This window comes from Cricetulus griseus, chromosome 6 (genome assembly GCF_003668045.3).
Source record: "Cricetulus griseus strain 17A/GY chromosome 6, alternate assembly CriGri-PICRH-1.0, whole genome shotgun sequence".
Taxonomy (NCBI): domain Eukaryota; kingdom Metazoa; phylum Chordata; class Mammalia; order Rodentia; family Cricetidae; genus Cricetulus; species Cricetulus griseus.
Genome location: NC_048599.1, coordinates 27,053,584 through 27,074,212, shown reverse-complemented (window position 1 = coordinate 27,074,212; position 20,629 = coordinate 27,053,584). Strand labels below are relative to the sequence as shown.

Genomic DNA, 20,629 nt, shown 5'->3' with positions numbered 1-20,629 from the left:
GTCCTAGTACTAAAAAAGTAGAAAAAGAAGCAGGCTCGCTGATGTGTTATTTAAAGAGATTTATTATGTTGGCATCCATAATCAAAATCCTATAAGCCACCTCCTCGCTCACAAGGCAGGAGGAGGAGGAGGAGGACATGCTGCTTGTTGAAGGGTCCCCTCTGTCCTCAGTAGTTCCCCTGTGCCTATCTGTAAAGATCATCAGGTCATGGGGAGAAGCTGGCCTCTAGTCTTGGATTCTGCTTTAGAGTTGTGTTCATTTATCCAAAGACAGAGTCCCACAGGTACTGGCATTTTAGCTACTGGCGTTCAAAGCCCAGGATTCAGGGCAAGTGTTCTGTTTGGGGAACACACCCAGTACCCCTGAAATGTAAATGATAGGTGGGACAAAGGGCCTGAAACCCAGAGCACCTGGGAAGTAGGGCTCTTTTGCTGATAGTTGACCCTCCTCTAAACAATTCTTAGGGTCTAATCACTGGGAAGCAGTGCTTTAAACAAGCCAGAAGAGCTTTGTGTCAGGGTACGGCTGGCTCTAAGGAATGAGTTGTAGTCACGTTGGACCAGTGACAAGTCATTTTGCTCCACATCTGCTTCAAATTCAAGGGGCCTCCAGGTCAAATTCCAGCTGACCCCTATACCCATCTGCCAGTCACTTCCGGCATTCCAAGGCTCTAGCCCCAGAGTAGCAGGGGACTGCTATCTTGGACTTTGCTGTCCAGTGACCTGGGCAGAGCTCTCCACTGGTTCAAGGAGGGCAAGGTTGAGGGTGAAGGCCTCACACCCAGTGGTGGACTGCTTTTAGTAGCTGTGAAGGAGGAAGCAGCTGACTTAGGAGTCATTCTGCTTTGCCAGAAGGTGGGGGATGTGGCTAGGGGTGCTTGTCTGGGCATCTAGTGAGGCCTCAAGGTACAGATGCTTCCAGCGCAGGAGGAGCTGGTGAGCCAAGACTGGCTCCACCTGCGGCAGCATCTGATCATGAGGCAACCCATCCCCCACATTCTGGGTTGGAGTCTTGCTCATTTTTGAGTCACACAGACTGGAGAGTGGTACAGTGTGGAGGCGGGGAGCTGGGAAGAGGGGGAGCTAGGTCTAGGGACCATCAGTAAGAGGCCATTTGGATAGGGGTTGGAGAAGAGGGAGTGACTCACAGGAGCCACAATGAGCCTCGCCTCTGGCTGGTCTGCAGGACCTGGGTTCTCCTTACCAAAGCACAGACTGATCTGGTTATTCAGGCTTGGTGTGGCTGTCCTACAGGTGGGCCTGCAGCTCTGCGGGCACAGAGACTATGAGAGAGGGGCAAAGAACTTTGCATCTCACCTGGTGCCTGCTTTGTGCTCACATCCCACACCTACATCCCCTGTGTGCCTGTGCCCTGTGCCCACTTCCATGTCCCTATCCCCGCCTACTCCAGGGCCGTCTACGCCATGCTCCAGTGTCTATGTCCCTTGCCCCCTACTCCTATATGACCACTCCATGCCTTTGTGCCCATCTTCTGCCCATTGCTATTCATCAATGCCTGCCATGTGCCCACTGTCCCTAAAGCCTACTTTAAGCATGTGCCCAAGTCCTGTGCTCTTCTCATCTCCAAGGACCAAAGCTGCCCCTAACTACGCCCCCTATAGGCCTAAAAGGAATCTGCCACAAGCCCTGATACCCATGTTCTTTCTCATCTTTGGTGCCTCTGTGTGGTGTCTTGTTTCCCAGCGATGATCACTCCCCTGTGGCCACCATCACAAGTTAGCGCTCTCCATTGTCCAGGCTATTGTGCTTGTGTCACCGGGGCACACTGTGGGCGCTTACCCTGTGTGTGGCAGGTGCACTCGCTCTCCAGGTGGTCTCCACCAGCACGCTGCCTGCACAGATGCTGGGCGAACTCGAGAGCCACCCACAGGAGCACACAGGAGCACTCTGGGCTCCAGATGTCACAGCAGGAGCTGAGGCACTCAGGTGCCCCTTGCAGGCTCCAGGATGAGAATTTGCTAGAAGGTAGCAGGCACCCCCAGCAGCTGTCCCCTGCGCACGGTACGTCCCGCTGTGGAAGAGCTACATGTGCAGCCAGAAGTCTGTGGGGACAGAGACACAGGGGACTGGGGAGCCCTGGCTCAATATCCACAGCGCCAGCACCCCCTTCTTCACCCTCTGGCTCAGCAACATTGATAAATAAGTCTGGCAGTAGGAGTAACAATAGATCCCACTGTAGAAACACCGGTAGTCTGGGGACTCATTTGGTACAGTGCTTCCCTGGTGTGCATGAGGCCCTGGGTTCCATCCCCAGCACCACAGACAAACCAGATGAGGTCTCAACTCTACACAATGATGTACAGGCAACTAAGGAATGCTGACAACCAGAGAAATAGTCTTCCACAGGGAAGAGCACACCAATTAACGATCCAATACCAAATGATAAGCCCTGAAAACATATACATACAAGTATACATTATAGAGACTGAGCAGGTTGTACGTATGTATTTAGTAATATACACACCACCACCACCACCACCACCACCAACAACAACAACAAGGAAAAAAGAGGCCATGAATTTCAAAGAGAACGAGAGGAGGTGCATGGGACTGGGTCTGGAGAGAGGAAAGGGAAGGAGGAAATGATGTCATTATATTATAATCTTAAAAAATCATTAATAAAATAAATTTACACAAGAACCAGATATGATGGCACACAGTTGCAATCCCAGTACATGGGAGGTGAAAGCAGGAGGATCAGAAGTTCAAGGTCGTCCTCTGCTACACAGCAAGTGCAGGCCAGCTCCTGTCTCAAAACACAAAACAAACAAAAAAACAAAACAAAACCCAATGTCGCGCTAAGGACCTGTGACCTGGGATTCCAGGAGCTCGTTTCAGCAGTGTTTTTGTTTTTTTTAGATTTATTTTTATTTATGTGTATTTGTGAGTGTGTGCCAAATCTGTGCAGGTAACCAAGGAGGTCAGAAGAGCCATCAGATGCCCCAGAAAATTACAGGTGGTTGTGAGCCATGCCAGACATGGGTGTTGAGAACCAAACTCTCACTCTCTGGAAGAGCCAGAGTGCTCTTGGCGACTGAGCCGTCTCTGCAGTCCCCCCAGCAGAGGTTTTAATGGCAGCAGACACAGCAATAAGAGCAACAATTCGGCAGCTCTCTTCTAGTACGAGTGGCATCATGTCTGCCCTGAAGGTTTGGGTTAGGGTCTGGGCTCCTGCCAGGCCCTCAGAACCTGTTCTGCTGCTGCTGCTGCTGGGCAGCTGTGACCCTATTGGTAATAAGCTGTGTGAGCTCAGGCAAGGATAGGAAGTATCTGATGGCATCGGGGGATAATGCTGTTTCTGTCACACAAAGTGCTTAGGAGGATACCCGGCATCAGTCAGGGCCTCAAACATCAGCCCTGCGGTGTTGGCCTGTTGGCAATGGATGCTTTAACTAAGAGATGCAGGGTAGCTGTTCCTGCCCTCAGGTCCTCTCCAGTTTGGCAGTTGGTCATATGGGAGCACCTTTAGCATCCTTACCAGGGTTTCTGAACTTCTCAAAGGTTGCTGGGCTCCAAGAGTATATGGGGTTCTATGCCTGGTACCCTGGGAGAGAGAGTAAACAGTCAAAAATCACTCCAACCAGGCCCTCCAAATCCCAGATCTATCCTAAAGAGGAAACAGGAGTTGATGCTTACTGTGGTCAGGAAAAGGGCCTGGCATAGGGAGGCTTCTGGCATCCTGCAGACCTCTCTCTCTCTCTCTCTCTCTCTCTCTCTCTCTCTCTCTCTCTGATGTGTGTGTGTGTGTGTGTGTGTGTGTGTGTGTGTGTGTGTGTGTGTGTAATCTGAAGCTATTCTGGGCATCAGAGAGGGCCAGCAGTGAAGATGGGTAGGGAGACCAAGGCCGAGAGAAGTTGCTAGGCTATCTCCACCTGAGCAGAGAGAGCACTGGGTAATCTGAAGGCCAGCTAGGGCTAATGGAACCTGGGAGTTTCAGAACTTCAGACTCTTTACCCGGGAGGTAAAGAGTTAATGAGGGTGTTGGAGGGGATAGACTCAGATGCTGGGGAGAGATGCTCGGGAGTGAAGGATCTGGAGGATGACAGAGTTGGGGTCCCAGGTAGATGGATACTGAGGGCACAGAATGGGAGAGGAGGACACAGCAACGAGCCACAGATGATGGAGACAGACGATGGAGAGGCATTTACAGGGATGATAGACAAGCAGACAGAAAAAGGAGGCAAGCAGACATGGAAAGGGACCAGGGAGGGATCTGGGTCTGGAGGGACCAGGGAGGCTGAGGGATGACCTGAGGGTGATAGGGGAGTGGTGGGCGTGGCTTGAGGCGGATAGAAGGACGGACCTGAAGACAGGGCAGGTGATGGGGACAGACAGGGAGCCAGGCTGATGGAGGGGGAGGAAGGATGAAACCATGGTGGGAGAAGTGGAGCACAGGGCACGAAAGGCAGATGAGGGGGGTGAGGGAGTTGTAGAGAGGGTGGGGCTCCTATCAGGCTTGGCTCAGATGTGCCTAAGCTAGCCAGGCTGATGGGGCTGAAAGTACACACTGACCTGGTCTGTCCTGCAGGCTGGCTCACTCACTTCCCTTAGGGGCTCCTGGAAAATGCTCTCCTCAACCCAGAGAGCTTGAAGCCTGGTAATTGTATCAAGCAAAAATGGCCAGCTATTCCCCGGGCCCCTCAAAAAGCCTTGCAATGGAGGTGACCCCAGAGAGAGTGACCACAGACCACTGCCTAACCTCAGACAAGCCCAGTTTCCTTCTTTCTAAGCAGTGTTCCATTGTGAGTTCAAGGGCAGGGAGGTGGGTACCTGGGTGATGTCCAATTGACTGCACTCTTGCGTGTCCCAGAAGTCCATACTCTTGTTGAGGGCACAAAGGAGCCAGGTCTTCCAGATGGAGGTTTCCTCTTTGTCAGAACCCTCCAAGTGCTTGCCCCCGTGCAAGCCTAAGCTTGAAGATGAGTGGAGGACATGAAGAGGAATGGCCTGGATGGGGCTGGCACCATGACAGGGGTGAGGGACATCTTGACATCTTACCTCCTTTCTCTCTTCCATACCTTCTGACTACCATATTCTTTGAGCTCCTGGTATAATGTAGCCAGATCTTGGAATTAGATAGTTCCCAAGACACACAACCCTTGTTCTTAAAGAACTCCCATGCAATAGCTTCCAGCTTGTGGCTGATATAACGGACAAGGTGATGAGTGTAGGTGTATCGAAGGCAGGTGATGACCAATCTCTAGAATGCTCTGTTAAGTGCTTTGCACATTGATTCTGGACATGAATAAAGATTTCTTGGTTTGAAAGAAAAACAGTAAGATGACAGGATATAAAATAGGGGCAGATTTGACGTATGCAGAACCACGAGGCCACATCTCTCCCACTTGCCAGGATGGACAGGGTGGTGTTTGCAGTAGCCACCACCACAGACAATTCCACTGGGAATTCCCTTAACCAGCACCACATATGCACAAAGTGCCTAGCACAGACACTGCACACAGTTACAGCCTACTTGTAACATTTATTCATGCATGGAGGGCCGTCAAACTGGGGCAGAGGAAGCCTACGTCACAACTAGAGCAACTGTCCTTTTCTTCACTTCTGTGGCCCCAGTGACTAAACTTGCCTGGCACAGAGGGTGCTCAGCCAGCATGTGTTGGATGAGTTGAGCTGGACTTTAAGGGTGAGTAGAAGTTTATGAGGTTGAGTGATGTCCCTGGACCAGCCCAGGCAAAGTCCTGCTGGTGTGGAACAACATGGTGCATTCAGGGAACAGGGAACAGCCCGACCTGAAACAGCTAGCTGGGCATGTGTGTCTGAGCGGCGGGGGATGTATTTAGCTGGTTCTCCTCCTCAACATTGTTTTACTGCAGGGAGTCTCTGTTAGGTTCCTGTGAGGTTCTGGTCCGCATTATCACCAATCCATCACTCCATACTCTTTGTTTTGTGCTGCTGTTTAGAATACAGCTGCATACAAACTGTGGATTCGTTAACCCGTGTTAACTCCTGCAAAAGGTCACCCAGTGAGGTATGACATGGCCTTCCTGCATCAGAAGCAGAAGCCATCACTTCACTCTATGCTCAGGGCCATTCTGGATAATGCAACCTCTCTCTGTCTCTGAAAAAGATATGTATTTAAAATGTGGCCTTGCAATAGACCCTTGAGGTGAAGGTGGTGTTTCTTTATTTATGCTTAACTCACAGGATTCAAATTCCTTGTCAAGAGCTGGGGTCCAGAGTATGCAGCTGGGGGATAACATGCCTAGCATGCCCAAGGCCCTAGGTTCAACCCCCAGAATAAAAACCAGCCAACCTATTTTTTTTAACTGTTATACACATGTCTGAAACTGGCACTGTGAAGAAGGAAGCATTAAAAACTTTCCCAAACCTCTACCCCGAAACACGAATAACCAACTGCACATCAAGCCTGCCATCACCCTAAAAACACAGCTCCCCTCTCCTGAGTGGCACTAGTCAGTGCCCTCGTCATTAACTCCTTCCCAGTTCCTCTAGTCCTGGTCCATCTGACTTCTGTCCCTTGTGCTTGGTTTAAGGGTTACAAATACACTATAGGAATCAGGGAACTATGCAGATCCATGTGGGAATCCATGTGGTGGGTAGAGGGGAAGAGAGATTAAGGAAGAAGAGGTAACTGAAGGCCGATCATGAATATTCTTGAAGCCAAGCTTTATCCACGGGTGCTGGGACAGCGGGAGGGTTGAGCGAAGGCCATGTGTGCCCCGTTGGGTGGAGAGGCAGGGGGCTGATAGGCTGCCTCTAGAACACTCTTCTTTAAACAGCAGTATGTAGTTTAAGGGGCAGGCCATGCAACCACCCATTTAACACTTACTGGATGTCGAGACTGCATGCCAGGTTCTGTGTTCAATGTCAGCACCCTGGGGCAGATAGATCATGCTGTGGCAGGAGGAGATGGCAGGCTCATTCTAGAATCATGGGGGGAAAGCAGAGGACCAACTTGGGAGAAGCAGTGAGTTAGTGCTTGGTGAGTTATGTCAGTGGGTGCACCAGGGAAAGCTGTCTCCAGGAAGAGATGACTAAGCAGAGGAGCTTGGGGAAGGTGGAGGGAGGAAGTGGTGTAGGCAGAGGGAGCCTCGTGAGGAAGCTCTAATGGTAGACGAGAGGGAGGAAGCACTTAAAAACTGAAAGGAATCCAGTTGGAGAGGAGAGAGAGGCCAGAGATGAGGCCTGGGAGGGGTACTTCCTGTGGCTTCCGTGGCCAGGACGAGGAGGGAACTGTAGCATCTGGACAATGAGAAGCCATAGACAACTCCGAAGAGGGGCAGGTTTTGACCATCTCATCACTAGAAAGGACCTTCTGAGGGCTTGAGGGGATTGCTGAGGGTCAGGAGGAGTGTCCCCCCGCCACCCCCCCACTCCCCCGTGTGTGTGTGTGTGTGTGTGTGTGTGTGTGTGTGTGTGTGTGTGTGTACAGTAACCTAGAGAGAGATGCTGGGCATAGATGTTCAGGAGAAGCATGAAGGCCTTGGAACTAGGATGAGATTCTGGATAGCCAGTGAGAACATTTGGAGTAAATGGATCCACCAGGTGGGGGACCATCCTGGTGAAGGCTAGCATGTCTTCTTCTTTGAACTTGGCAGCTAGTGACAGTATTAGCAGGAGGGACAGAAGCCAGATGGAATGGGGACTGAAGAAGTTGGGAGGGAGGAGGTACTAGGGGACACTGTCTAAGTGTCTCGGGAGAGGGGAGCTGGAGATGACTTGGCTTTTCGTGGTTATGACAGTGGCCTGATGTGTGCAGTTGGATGCTTGTGGCTTAGGGGAGAGATTTCAGAGAGTTTTAACTGCCCCTTCAAAGCATCTAATTCCAAAGAGTTTGTGATGCCTGAGCAAGAGGCATCCCTGCAGGAGGTCCCTGAAAAGATGGCTCTCAAGACGCTGAGCTTGGCCGTTTGGGGTGAGAGTTCCATGAGGGAGTGCCTTCTGATTTCTCTGTGGGGTGAGAAGAGAGGCCCCCAAGGGATGGAGAGGTTACAGGCAGTGGCAGGCTAACGTTATTTTAAGAGGGTGTGGAAATCTCTCCTGTATATGTTAGGGAAGACTACGCCCAGCCTTGAGGCTATATGGATGGACCAGTGCTCCAACAGGGCACTGAGGCTTTGTGAGTTCATGGCTGCCTGGCTAGGCTTTTACAGGACCCTACACCTTACCCAGAAAACCTCTGCATCCTAGTGTGTCTGGTAGATAACCCTGTTGAGCTGTGGCCTTCCAGGGGATGCAGAAGAGGGTTTTGTCCACGTCTTCCCAGCACAACCCTTCCTAGCATCAACTTTCTATCTGTGCCACCAACCAGAGGATTCCCCAGTTCGTGGCACAGATTTCCCATGGACAGAATCGTTCCTACACAAAATGCTAGGGATGTTGCACTGGCTGTGTGAGCACGAGGGAATTAATCACCAGGCCACCTGGATGGAATATGGACCCCCCGCCCCCCAAAGGCCCTTTCCTTTCACCGATCCAGGTAGCCAGCTGTCCTGAAGATTGAGGGACAAGAACAAGCTGCAGGGGTGGTGGTGGTTGGGGGGGCGACTCTGCAAGGATTCTGTGGGTGGAGGAAGTCTCCAGCAGAGGAGCAATCTTGCTCCACCCCAGCATCTAGCCTCTGCTTCTCTTAGCCTACCTATTTTTGTTTCCTTTTTCTGGGACATCTTGCTATGTTACACACTGGTCTCTGATTCCTGAATCCTCCAGCCTCAGCACCCCCTTCATGGTGGGGCCACACCAGGGCCAGCTGTCAGTCTTTGCTCAGGGCCTGGATTGTGCAAATTGGAAAGGCAAAGTGCTTCTCAAACCTATTCTGTGATAACGGGGCGATGACTGGCTTCAAAGGCACACAGGTGACCTCCATGCAACCTTAGAGAGGCCCAGGGACTGGGATGCTAGCCAGTGCCCACTCTCGTTCACATGCAGGCACTCCATGGATTGCACTTGTCCTCTCACTTTTTGGAATTGCTCATCCTCCTGCTGGCCTGGATGAGTCCTTTCCCAGTGGGTCCTGGGGCCTTTAGTAACTTATACTTACATTAGCAAGCTCCATGGCACCATCAGGGATAGCTAAGAATCCAAAGCTCTGTGTCTGTGCCCCCTTGTTACCTCCTAAAAACTATATCTAGAATTTACAGGTTCCTGGTGGGGTCCAAGATCCACTAAAATTGTATGGGAACATTTTCACATTGATATATTTTTTGGGAGGAAGGGTTGGTGTCTTTAGGAAGGGGAAGGTTGAAACAGGGTCTCACTCTCCCAGGCTAGTTTTGTTTTGTTTTTTTGAGATATGGTTTCCCTGTGTAGCTTTGAAGCCTGTCCTGGAACTAGCTCTTGTAGATCCAGGCTGGTTTGAACTCACAGAGATCTACCTGCCTCTGCCTCCCAAGTTCTGGGATTACAGGCGTGTGCCACCACCGCCCGGCTCCCAGGCTGGTTTTGAATAAAAATCCTTCTGCTTCTGCCTCCTGAGTGTTGAATTGTAGACATGCACCACCACACCCAGTTCTAGAATTTGTCTTTTATTTATCAGGAAATATCTGCAATATGAAAGATGTTGGGTAGCTCAGGCTGACCCAACCCTTGTTGTGTATGTGGCAGAACTGGTACAGTGGCTAGGGCAGCATGGACAGAGGTGGGGGTGAGGTCTCCCCTTCACAAGCACCTGTGGGGGTCTGTTCCTACTCCCCCTCCTCTGTGTTCCACATGCCAGCAGCTGTCCCATGATACTGACACAGCCACAGTCCACTTCAGACCTGTGAACTACAGAGGAGCACAAAGCATTTCCTGTGATTAACGTGAGTAATAATTGCCCTTTTATATCGGTGAGAGCTTGGTTCCAGGACCCCACTGAATGCCAAAATGCATAGCAAATCCCTTAAACCAAGTGGCGGACTATTTACACAGAATCTGTAAGAATCCTCCTACATACTTTGAACTGTCTCTAAATACTCAGAATGCCTAATCCAAAGCAAATGCTAGGAAGCTGTTAGATTGTTTAGGGAATTATGGCAAGGAAAAAAAGTCTGTAGCTGTTTAGTATTGGTGGGATAATTTTCCCAACTATACCCCAACCGGTGCTGGAATTTAGAAGCCAACCTGAGGTGTCCTGTCATCCAAGCAGCCTCCTATGTGTCAGAGGGGCCCTTCGTATTTCCAGATCCCAAAGGGTAAATAATGAAGAGAATGGGGTCTGCAGTCATGTGCCCGAGTTCACATCCTAGCACCATCCCTTGCTCATGACCTGGGACACCAGCCTCCTTTTTTCTCCTCTGATACATGGGGCACCTGTTAGGGTAGAATGAGGATCAGCTGAGCTGCAGTATTTAGGACAGTGACTAACGGGCGCTCTCCTCAGTGGGGAGTCCTGCACTGTTGAGGCAATGTGTAGAGGTGATACTCTGGACAGGGAGCCTCGGGAATGGTCTGGAACACTAGAGCAAAGGGCCTGGTTTTGTCTGTGGATGATGGGAATGACTTGTCCAGGACAGAAGGGCTAGAAAGCAGGTGGGCTGTGGTGCCACTGGCCAATTAGAACGATGCAGGCTCCCTGTCCTCTGGGGAGCCCCGCCACTTTTCTCTTCACACTGTCCTAACTCAGGGCCTTTTCATGTAACCACTCCTTCAATTTGGGATTCCCACTTGCCCCCCCTCTCCCCCCCCACTCCTGTCAGATGGCAAGATGGTCCATTCTCTTACCCCTTCTTTTATCTGGTATCTTCCCCTAGAATGTCAGCCATGCACAGACAGAGGTTTGCTCCTTGTAGTAGCCCCAGGGGCCAGCACAAAGCCTGGCACACTGTATGCTTAATGAACACTTGAGTGGATGAAGAGTTGGGGGGCGTGGTATTGGTAGTTCATTCACCGTTACTTCAGCTCCGGGCAGGGAGCTGTGCCTCCCCATCAGCCACGAAGCCACAAGAGTCTGACTGATAACGACTTCTGCTCCCTCAGGTAATCAGCTCTTGTGACACTCCTTCCTCTGTTCATCCACAGGGTTACTTCCTGCTTTATTGGATGTCCTGCCATCGCCCCCCCAACCCCGCACCCCAGTTGGTGCTGGGTCTTCCTCTTCAGGAACCTCCACACCAGGAATGACTTCCTCCCTACTGTTACAACTGCTCTAGCTGTGTGGCTTGGGCCAGCTGCCGGACTTCTCTGAGCCTTGTGTTCTCCCTGAGTGCAAAGCCATCTCAGACCATAAAAGATGATGTGAAGGCAATACCACCAACTGGAGCACACTGGTTACTTATTTGCGTACAGAGGAGGGGGAACTGGAGAAGAGGAAGGGGCCTCAGAGAGGTGATGGGTTCAAAAAAAAAAAAAAAAAAAAAAAAAAACAAAGGTTCAGGGACGGTGTCAGGAGTCCAGGGATGTGGAAGGGATGGGGGTGGAGGGAGGGGCGGCACAGAAGGGCATGGTCTTGGAATTCAGCTCTTCAGATTGATGGAGAACGGGGTCTCTCCTGGGCCCCTGGAAGGGGCGCCCGCCCTGCCTCCTGCTGGCTGCAGAACCCAGGCTCTGAGGATTGACCAGAGGTACCGGGCCAGGCAACGTCCGCGTCTCTTTAATTTCCTCCAGGCTGGTCCGCCCTACCCGATCTTCCCTGCAGCGCCCTGACTGTCTGAGTGGAGGCCTGTTGGAGTGGAAGCCTAGGACCCCTCCCCCGGGCCCAAGGACTAAGGCACCAGGTGGCTTGAAGCAGGGCGGCGGAATACGGACTCACAGAGGGGACACGGAGGACGGACGCAGACAGGCGTGGTGGGCATTGGGCATGGGCGAGGTTCCAACCGGCTCTGGGTGCGTCCGGGATGCGGGAAAGCCCGGTCGCCCACCGGCGAAGGGCTGTGGCTTGAGGACCGGCGCTCACTTGCCGCCCTTGCGCGACAGGCACCGCGGGAGGCAGGAGAAAGTCTGCTTGACTCGTGCTAGCAGCGGCAGCGGACGGTGGGCATCTCGTGGCGATCGCGGCATCAGGCGCTGCAGGGTCCCTTCGGAAGCGGCGGCGGACGCTGTGGCCGACGTGGCGGAGGTCGCAGAACCCTGGCGACAGCGCCTGTAGAGAGGCAGCAGCGTGCGCAATTCCTCCTGGTCTCTGAACAGGCTCTCCCCGAAGCGCTCCTCCAGCTGCCGGCGAAGCTGGGGCGGGCAGGAGGCCACCAGTTTGCCACCTTCGCCCTCGCGCCCTGCCCACACCTAGCTCTTCTAAGCTTCCTCCGTCTTCGTTCTAAGACTTTACAACACTCACGGAGGCGCCTAGCTTTACCTTTGAGGTCTTAACCTCTCCCTAAACTCCACTTATCCTTGCCACTGTCTTCCAGACTTGCCCGCTGCAAACTGCATTAAACCACCTTCCTTAAAGCCTCTGTTCCCCACCCTGGACTCAAAAGACACCACACACCCAGGGTCTCTTCCTTGTCGGCTCTTGGCCTAGGGCAGCCTTGGAGTCCCTTGTACCACCTTCTGAGTACCTTCCAGCTTTCCATTCCTTTTCTCTATTCCATTCCTAGTTGGCTACGTGGTCTCAAGCTGATATTTTCATGGGCAGGCTTCCCAGAAATAAGAGAAGGGACTCCTTTGGCCCCAGAAAGACTCTGGTGGAATAGGACACAGAACCCAAGTGGACAAACTCTGGACTGCCTTGTGTTGGGGACACCAGTGTTGGTCACAGTCTAGTCTATAAACATCTGAATTCTCAGTTAAAAAGACAAAATGAAACCTGAAAACCCAGGCCAGGTGTGCTACTATGGTGCAATGCCAGTGTTTGGGAGTCTGGGGCAGGAGGGTTGTCAGTTTGTGATCAAAGTGAGAATGGAGGGAGGGGAGAGGCGCAGGGAGGTTATCCTCCAATGGGTGCTGAGGTCAAGGATGTTTCCCAGCCCACACAGCCCCAGCCCTGCACAGCCCCAGCCCTGCACAGCCCCAGCCCTGCACAGCCCCAGCCCTGCACGGCTCCTACCTTCTGGGAGTTTCCCCAGCCAAATTCCTCAAGCTGCTGCCTAAAGCCTGGGTTTGGGTTGGCGATGGGCCTGTTGGCCTTGATGGCTTCAAGTACTTCCCGCCAGCCTAGTCCAGTCACCGTCATCACATAGGCGACCACGATGGTGGTACTTCGAGATATACCTGCAAAGCTGGATCCCAGGCCACCCCAGGCTTCAGGAAAGTCCCACTCCCGTATGTCCTCCCTGCCGGGTCCCTTGCCTCACTGGAGCTTCCCCATGCTTGCTCCTTGAACTCCAAACGTGGGGAACCTGACTGGCTCTAGCGCTAAGGTTTGGCTTTGGCATCTCCCTTCCCTCTGACCAGTACTCTTTACCCCACTCTAAGGGATTGGCTGAAACATCATACATTTCATTCAACAAACTTCTCCCAATCCTGTTTTTGTTCAGGCACTGGGGTATGATAAGGAATAAAACTCCTGGCCTCTGCTGCCCTGGAGCTTACAGTATAGTTTGGAGAAACAGCCACTAACCAAAGCAGCAATTTCAGATACTGCTGATTGCCTGAAGACAAGACGAGTCTGGGACTTGAAGGGCCATATAAGCAGAGAGGTTTCTTTAGTGGGGACAGGAGAGGTGTAGAGAAGAGGCTCCCTAGGAAGTGACATCAAGCCAAGTCTTGAAAGATAGGGTTAGACAAGAATGTTGTGGGGCTGGAGCAATGGGTGAATTGTGAGTGCTTGTTTGGTGTGTGCGAGGTTGAGTTCAATTACCCACAATATGAGATAAAACAGAACAAAATATTCTAAGTAGTATGTACAACAATCACGAGTAGAAGGTAGGCTGTGGATTTGAAGATGGGGAGGTTAGGATGGCTGAATACAAGAAGAGCTAGGCCCTCATTTCCTTTCTCTCTCTCTCTCTCTCTCTCTCTCTCTCTCTTTCTCTCTTTATTCCAAGAAAGGGTTTCTCTGTGTAGCCCTGGCTGTCCTGAAACTCACTCTGTAGACCAGGCTGGCCTCAAACTCACAGAGATCTATCTGTTCTCTTTCTTCCAGGTGCTGGAATTAAAGGTATGCACCACCACCATCTGGCTAGAGAGCTAGGTCTTAAGAGAGCTAGTCCCTAGGCCCCAGCCAGAGCCCTTGGTGAGATACGTTATGGTATCCTTTGGGCCAGAGACACTGGAGAAGACTCAGTCCAAAGTCCTAGCCATGTACTCCTGCCTCCAAGTAGAGAGAAATGAGGCTAGAAGGAATGGGTTACCTATGTGACTCCACCTACCTCCCACAATAGCCCTGTCAGCATGTCACTTTATAAAGAAACTGAGTATCAGAAAGCAGCTGCTGGGCTATGCCATCTAGCTGCCAGGAGTGATGAACCTCTGAATGGTCTGTCCCGATGAGGAACTGACTGTCAGTACTGTGACAGTCTGGAGGGAACCTGCCCCACAGGATAGGCATGAGTGTGGGGAGTACACCCTTCAGAACTCACCAGTGTACAAGGCAGTTACCCCCGTTGAGGCGGCAACTGTGGATAAAGTTGATGCATTCTTTGAAGTGCTTTTTGCTAGAGAAGAAAGCAACAGGGAAAGGAGTTGGGGGCAGTACTCTCAGGAGCTGCCTCCTCCTCACTTACAGACACCAAGGGACAGAGAACCCTAGGTCCTTAGTGTGGCCAGCATGTACAACGAGTGGAGACATTGCTCCGGAAGGAGACAGCATAGCAGGCAGGAGGAGAGGCTGGCCCCATCATTTAGGTAGGCGCCTCTCCAGTAGGCGTGAAGAACAAGCTTCCACTATGGGTGTGTTCTGGCTGTTCAAGGACATGGGTGTGGGGAGAGTGAGGTGCCATTTCTCTGGGGTCTGCAACTGGAAGATCTGGAACAATAGCAGTGGGCTGGGAGAAGAGCCCCAAAAGGTCAGGCTTCAGTCTGAGTCCATCCTAAGCTCAAGATACTGGAGCTAGTAAACCAAACAAAACTCCCATTTTCCAGAGTCCCTGCCATTACTAGGTCCAGTCCCACATCTTCAACTCGGGTCAGCTCATTTTTGCAAACCTTGACTCATCGCATCCTGCCGTTATGTAGCTGAAGCTCAGAGAGGATAAATGATTTTTCCAAGGTCACACAACAGTAAATGGCAAAGCCTGGCTGTGAACCAGGTGTCTTAACTGCAAGCCAGGATGCAGGTCAAGTCTGACCCTCAAATCTGCTGTACACCTGGTCCCAAGAGACAGGACACTGTCTCCAATCACAGGGGAGGAGGCTGTGGCTCTGGAGAGAGCTGAATAGGTACATGCTGCAAGGGCATGGCGGAAACAGACTCAGTCTGGCTCTGGGTGCCCTTTGACAGCTTTCTGGCCTGAATACTCTATGCCCTCACTCCCACCCCAGGGGCAGCTCTCCATCAGCTGCTGGCACGTTCAGGGGAACTTACATGGGTACTTCAGGAGCATCGGCCACTGAGATCCGAAGGTACTTGATACCCTGCAGGGGTGAAACACATACTCAGATGGTGGGGCCTTGACTGCACCCCTCCCCCAGCCTGAGCTGCCAAGGCCAGTGTGACCCCAACCCATTCCTGTCCCTCTCTGGGCCACCATTGTTTTCCTGTCCACAGAGAGCAGGTACTATCTGTATGGACCTGCCAGCTCTCTCTGTGAAGATGGTGTCCTCACCCATAGAGGACATGGGCATGAGGACTTTGAAGCTGGCATGGTGCCCCTTCAAGGACTCGCCTCCAGGCAGGGATTGCAAAGTTATACAGTGAAAAGGGCGGAGCTCATTTGTCTTACAGAGTATGAACTATGAAAAGAACAGTCAGGCACAGTGATCACACACTTGTAATCCTAGCACTCAAGAGGCTGAGGCAGGATGATTAGGAGTTAGAGGCCAGCCTGGTCTACCACAGTAAGTCCTGTCTCAAAAGACAAACAACACCCACCACCCACCCACTACCACCACCAGCAGCAGCAGCAAACAGCATCAACAATAGCTTCATGAACTAGTCTGATAGGCTTTGCTTCCTGTGGAAGCTCAACACAAGGGTATTAAGGATATTTCTGTCCACACCCCAAAACCTTTACTGCCATTTTGCAAATATTTTGCTCAATGCTTTGTTATTTCACACAGGCCTTTCCAGGTGCCTTGTCTGCTTCTGGCTGTGGCTCCTAAAGGACACAAGACCTGTCCTCTTGTGTCCAGGGAGATTTGTCATACCTCTCTCTAACACTTCCAAGGTCATGGAATCCCATGTTGTTAGCAAGATCTGCAGTTTCACTTTGCAGTGTGTTTGGCTGTGGGTTTGCCTGGTAGCATCAAACCCTGCCTGCTGAATTCCCTGATGGAAGGCATGGCTGCTGGTGAGGTGTTGGGGCAGGGCTCTTTTCCTAAGCACTCATTTCTTTAATAAACACATTAATAACTTGGAGAGCCTGCCCGTGCAATCTGTTCAGACTACACACTCCAGTGCTCTAGAACGAGCTGCCCTAGAATGCAAAATCAGATTGCACTGGCCTGGAAATTTCTTCATAGACAATGAAATTCATAGATTATTGTCAGATGCCCTTAGAGATCATTAAATTTGATAGGCAAACAAACAAGCAGAGAGGGTGAAAGACTCTGTCCAAGGTCATCCCAGCAAGTTTGTGGTGGATTCTGTCTTTTTTTTTTTAATTTGAAAGATTGATTTTATGTGTATGAGTGTTCTGCTTGCATGTATGTATGTGCACCATTTGTGCACATGGGAGAGATCTGCCCATCAGATCTCTCTGGAATTGGAGTTTACAGTGTGAGCTGTCATATGGGTGCTGGGAACCAAGCTTGGATCTTTTACAAGAACAAATGCTCTGAACCACTGAGCCATATCTCCAGCTCCCTGGAGCCTGCTTTTTGTTTGTTTTGTTTTTGTTTTTAAATCTCAGATCTCCAGAGCCTTTCAACCTACCAGTCCTTCTCTGTAATAGATGTAGTAGACACAGACTCTAAGACAAAGGGTTCTTTTTTTTTTTTTAAATGGGAGTGTGTGTATGTGTACCTATGAATACACATATGTATGTATGGAGGAGTGGCTATATACATTTGTGTGTATGCATGCCAAAGTCAGGTGTCCACTCTGTCACCCTCTGCCTTATTAGCCCAGACAGGCTCTCTCACAGAACCTGGAGATGTTTGTCCCCAGAGATTCTCCTACCTCCACCCCCTCTACCTCCAGCACCAGAGTTATAGGCACATAGGGCATGCTTGGCTTTTATATGGGAGCTGGGGATCGGTAGAGTGTGCTCTTAGACACCAAGCCATCTCCCTAGCCTGGGATAAGAGTATTAAAAACCAAATGTATCTTTTTTTCAGTTATATTTTGTTGAGCATCTGTATGTGGCTCAAAGAAACTCAGTGAAGTCAGTACTATTGTAACATTTCCATTTAATAGATGGTGACTGGGGCTCAGCTTGTCTTGTGCATAGGGTCACAAAGAGAATAAATGGTCGGTCATCTGACTCCAGCACCAGTTGTCTTACTTTCTTCCTTTGGGTCCTAACACCCTCATCCCTTCCTTAGAATTCCATGAGAGCAGAAGCAATCATCAATGAGACTGTGTGTTACAGGATGCAGAAATGTCTTCCATATCTGGCAGGCCCCCTCACCCCACAACAGCCCTCTGGGGCAGTCGGGATCAAAGGCCCCAAGGAGCTGACATTATGGCCCAAGGTTACACAGCAAGACCCAGAACCTGGGATTTTCTGTTTGTAATAATCCAGACACTTGGCAATTGGAAGGATGCCCAGGCAGATGCAAAAAGGATTACTAAGGAGACCTGCCTTTAGGGCTTAATATTAAGGATTGACATGAGATCGCCAGGGTCAGATGGCCTATGTTCAGAGTCTAGCTGGCCAGCTTCTTCACTGTATGGCCTTACATGAGTCCATTTACCTCTGTGGCCTTAGTTGCCAAACAGGGATGATAAAACATTCCAGTGAAGCTGGATGAGTCAGCTGGGGTCAAGATGGTAGTCCAGGGGCTGTGGCTCAAGAATAGAGCATTTGCCTAGCATGCTTGACACTCTGGGCTCTATTTCCAGTACTAGAAACTAGGGATGGGGTGGGGAGCAGCCCTGGACCTACAGCCTCCCCTCCCCGCCTATCAGCCTGGAGTGGAGAGCTTGGAGTACCTGCAGTTGAGGTTGAGGTGATTCATGGATAGAGATGATATGTGTGATCTTATTCCGGCCCAACTGATCTGGGTCTTTGGCATCTGAAAGAAACAGGATGCTTGAGCCAAATTGGCATGTGTTACTAATTTATTCCCAGTGACCAAGTGCAAAGAAAGCCAGGGCCCAGCTTGCCTCCTCATCCCTCCCTTCCAGCTTGGCCCACCCTCTGCTGGCTTGCCTGTTCCTTCGCCACCTCTGGGGTACCCGTCAGAGACAGGCTTGTGCTGTTCTTCCCATCCCAAACACCTATCTCCAGAGCTCATCCTTGGGCTCAGCAATTCTACTTCTAGGAATCTATAGAAAGCTGCACATGGAGGCTGAAGTTCTCTGCAGCACTGTTTATTGCAGAAACAGCTGAATGTTTGGAACAACCCAATGTCCACCAAAAAGGGACAGAACAAAAAGTATAGTACAATTGTTCTTTATACTCCTGTGCAGCAATTAAAATGACCCCTATGAGCTGAGAGATGAGGATGTCCACAATATATGTTTTAAGTGGGACACACCCCTTCCTGAACGCATGCAGGGTGAGGTTCCATTTGTTTTAAATATTACCTCTGTATCTACAATATGTGACAAATACTCGGGACTACACCCCATGGGACTGTCAATGGTCATCTCTGGGGAGTGAGATATACCAGCACATACCTTTTATAACCAGAATAAATCACACGTAGTCCTTCTTATTTCCATATACCTATTTTCTCATTCAACAAATATTCCCCATATACCTGCCATGTGACAGCTTTGGCTGGGCACTGAGTCTGGGGTCAACTTCATGGCTCTTGGTCCTTGTGGAACTTACATACACCTAAGCTGAATCCTCTCAGAAATCAATGTGGTAGGAGCTGCTGAGGAGATTCTTAGGGAGGAAGGAGCCAGGGCTGTGGGGTGGGTCACCTGAGTCTTGTCTGTGATGTTTCCACCTTGGGTCCCCAGACCTTCAGCCAGCCTGTCTCAGCACCTTCTCCACCACAAAGTCAAAGGTCTATGTTACCATCTGGCTCCCTACCTCCAGCCTGGAGGCCTGTGAAGGCACAGATGGGGAGGGCACTGCCTCTCCCCCATGGGAGGTTGTGAAAGGGATAGAGAGAGACAATGGCAGAAACCTGCAGGCTGGCCACCCCCTGGCTTGAGGCCGCCTGGTGGTTCCACTCAGGACTCTGCTTAGAGGAGCTGGTCCAGCTCCCTCTTCAGAGGAGGCTGTGGGAGAAGAATCACCAGCTTTCTTGAGGGAGTCATACACCCAGACAGACTTCAACAAAAACCTTATGGAAGAGCCCTTGGGGGGCTGGTGGGCCTTATGCTGAGGAGGGGGGTCAAGGCTCAGACCCTGAGTCCTTTGTGCAGGCCTTTAACCTGTTGGTGAACCTTGGGGGAAGGCTGAATTGGGAGGCAATGTCAGTGATCTTCCAGCCTGGGGACTCTCTGCCCTTGCACCCCCTTATCCTCCATGGGCTCTTTCTCCTCCCAGCTTGGCTTCATTCCCTCCCCCACACTCCATTCTTGAGAGCATCTAAGTTGTGTGGGCCTGAGTGTGAATGGCGGACAGAGGCCTGGGACAGGCAGAGTGCCATGGCCTTGTGACAGAGTGGAAAGTGCTCACCAATGAAGTTTCCAAGGTAGAGTCCAGGAAGTACCTGGAGGAAGGACAGCAGGGGTCAGGGGGCGGGATGCACCTCTACCCACCCATGGTAGCTGGGGCCCGCAGCTCTTCTCTATTGGAGATGGGACCCCAGGAAGCCATCTCCCTGTTAGGTCTGGGTGCTGCGTGGTGGGTTTGGGGCTCTGGCAAGAATGCAAGAACAGGCAATCAAATTAACCACACGAGGGGCCAAGGAGCTCAGCCTGGGGACAGGTAGAGGAGGAGGGATGGGTCGAAAGTCCAACATAGAGATCAGGAAGGGGCGACCGTGTGGGTCCAGGACAGAGGGGACCGAGGCGGGCACAGGGAGAAGGCCATGCGGAGCAGAGCTGGGAGGATAGAGAGAGACACCAGAGTCCCGGAATCTCAGACCCACACAGACATAGAGGGGAAAAGGCGCTCCGGGAGAGGCCAGCGAAAGACACAGCAAGAGTCAGGAGTCGCGCAGAGGACAGGCAGGCACGGGCAAAGACAGAAAGGCAGATCAGTCTCGGAGGGCAGCGTGACAGTGATGTGGCGGAAGGTCAGCGACCCGTCCAGGGCCCGGCCACGGGGCAGCGACGGCCAGGCGCGGCGGGGGCTCCCCCTACCTTGGTCATGCCATTCCCCATGATCACGAGGCCGGTTGGCCGGGGGCTCCCCCAACTCGGCGCCTGGAAAGCGCTGGATTCACAGCTGCCTGGCTGGCCTAGGACCAGAGCCTGCAGCCTGACTGGGAACCAGAGGCCCGGTGCCAGCGGCCCTGACCAGCCCTGTCCAGCCGCCAGGCGCCCCCCCGCCACCTCCCGCCGACCCCCGGCCCCGGAGGGAAGTGATGGAGCCGCCGCCGC

At 51.7% G+C, this 20,629-nt stretch overlaps 1 protein-coding gene and 2 long non-coding RNA genes across 7 annotated transcripts; 1 reads left to right on the top strand and 2 right to left on the bottom strand.

The window, feature by feature from the left end:
* Positions 1 to 2,508: 2,508 nt before the first annotated feature.
* Positions 2,509 to 7,038, bottom strand: LOC118239037. Its single transcript, XR_004770406.1, has 3 exons — positions 6,833 to 7,038; positions 4,792 to 5,066; positions 2,509 to 3,565 (listed from the first exon to the last, which is right to left on the bottom strand). It is a non-coding gene; the product is annotated as an uncharacterized LOC118239037 (long non-coding RNA).
* A 322-nt stretch (positions 7,039 to 7,360) lies between these two features.
* Positions 7,361 to 11,234, top strand: LOC118239038. Its single transcript, XR_004770407.1, has 2 exons — positions 7,361 to 7,918; positions 11,002 to 11,234. It is a non-coding gene; the product is annotated as an uncharacterized LOC118239038 (long non-coding RNA).
* On the bottom strand, positions 9,512 to 20,629 carry Dusp15 (dual specificity phosphatase 15). Of its 5 annotated transcripts, XR_004770403.1 has the most exons (9): positions 20,390 to 20,628; positions 19,761 to 19,794; positions 18,886 to 19,118; positions 18,113 to 18,195; positions 15,383 to 15,432; positions 14,439 to 14,513; positions 12,965 to 13,136; positions 10,705 to 12,061; positions 9,512 to 10,293 (listed from the first exon to the last, which is right to left on the bottom strand). XR_004770403.1 is itself a non-coding variant. In XM_027421487.2 (7 exons), the coding sequence occupies exons 1-7, from the start codon at positions 20,408 to 20,410 to the stop codon at positions 11,872 to 11,874; spliced, it is 708 nt and encodes a 235-aa protein (XP_027277288.1). In that variant the 5' UTR covers positions 20,411 to 20,628; the 3' UTR covers positions 11,737 to 11,871. The 5 variants fall into 5 exon arrangements, 1 of the variants encoding a protein (XP_027277288.1); XR_003486479.2 differs by lacking the exon at positions 18,886 to 19,118; XR_004770404.1 differs by lacking the exons at positions 14,439 to 14,513; positions 18,886 to 19,118 and having other exon boundaries at positions 20,390 to 20,629.

Excerpts from the sequence above, each read along its gene's own strand:
- Dusp15 (XM_027421487.2), bottom strand. The coding sequence starts at position 20,410 with ATGGGGAATGGCATGACCAAG. Across the intron at positions 18,196-19,760 it reads CTACCTTGGAAACTTCATTG|ATGCCAAAGACCCAGATCAG; the intron begins GTGAGCACTTTC and ends TGTTTCTTTCAG. Across the intron at positions 15,433-18,112 it reads CACCTCAACCTCAACTGCAG|GGTATCAAGTACCTTCGGAT; the intron begins GTACTCCAAGCT and ends TCACCCCTGCAG.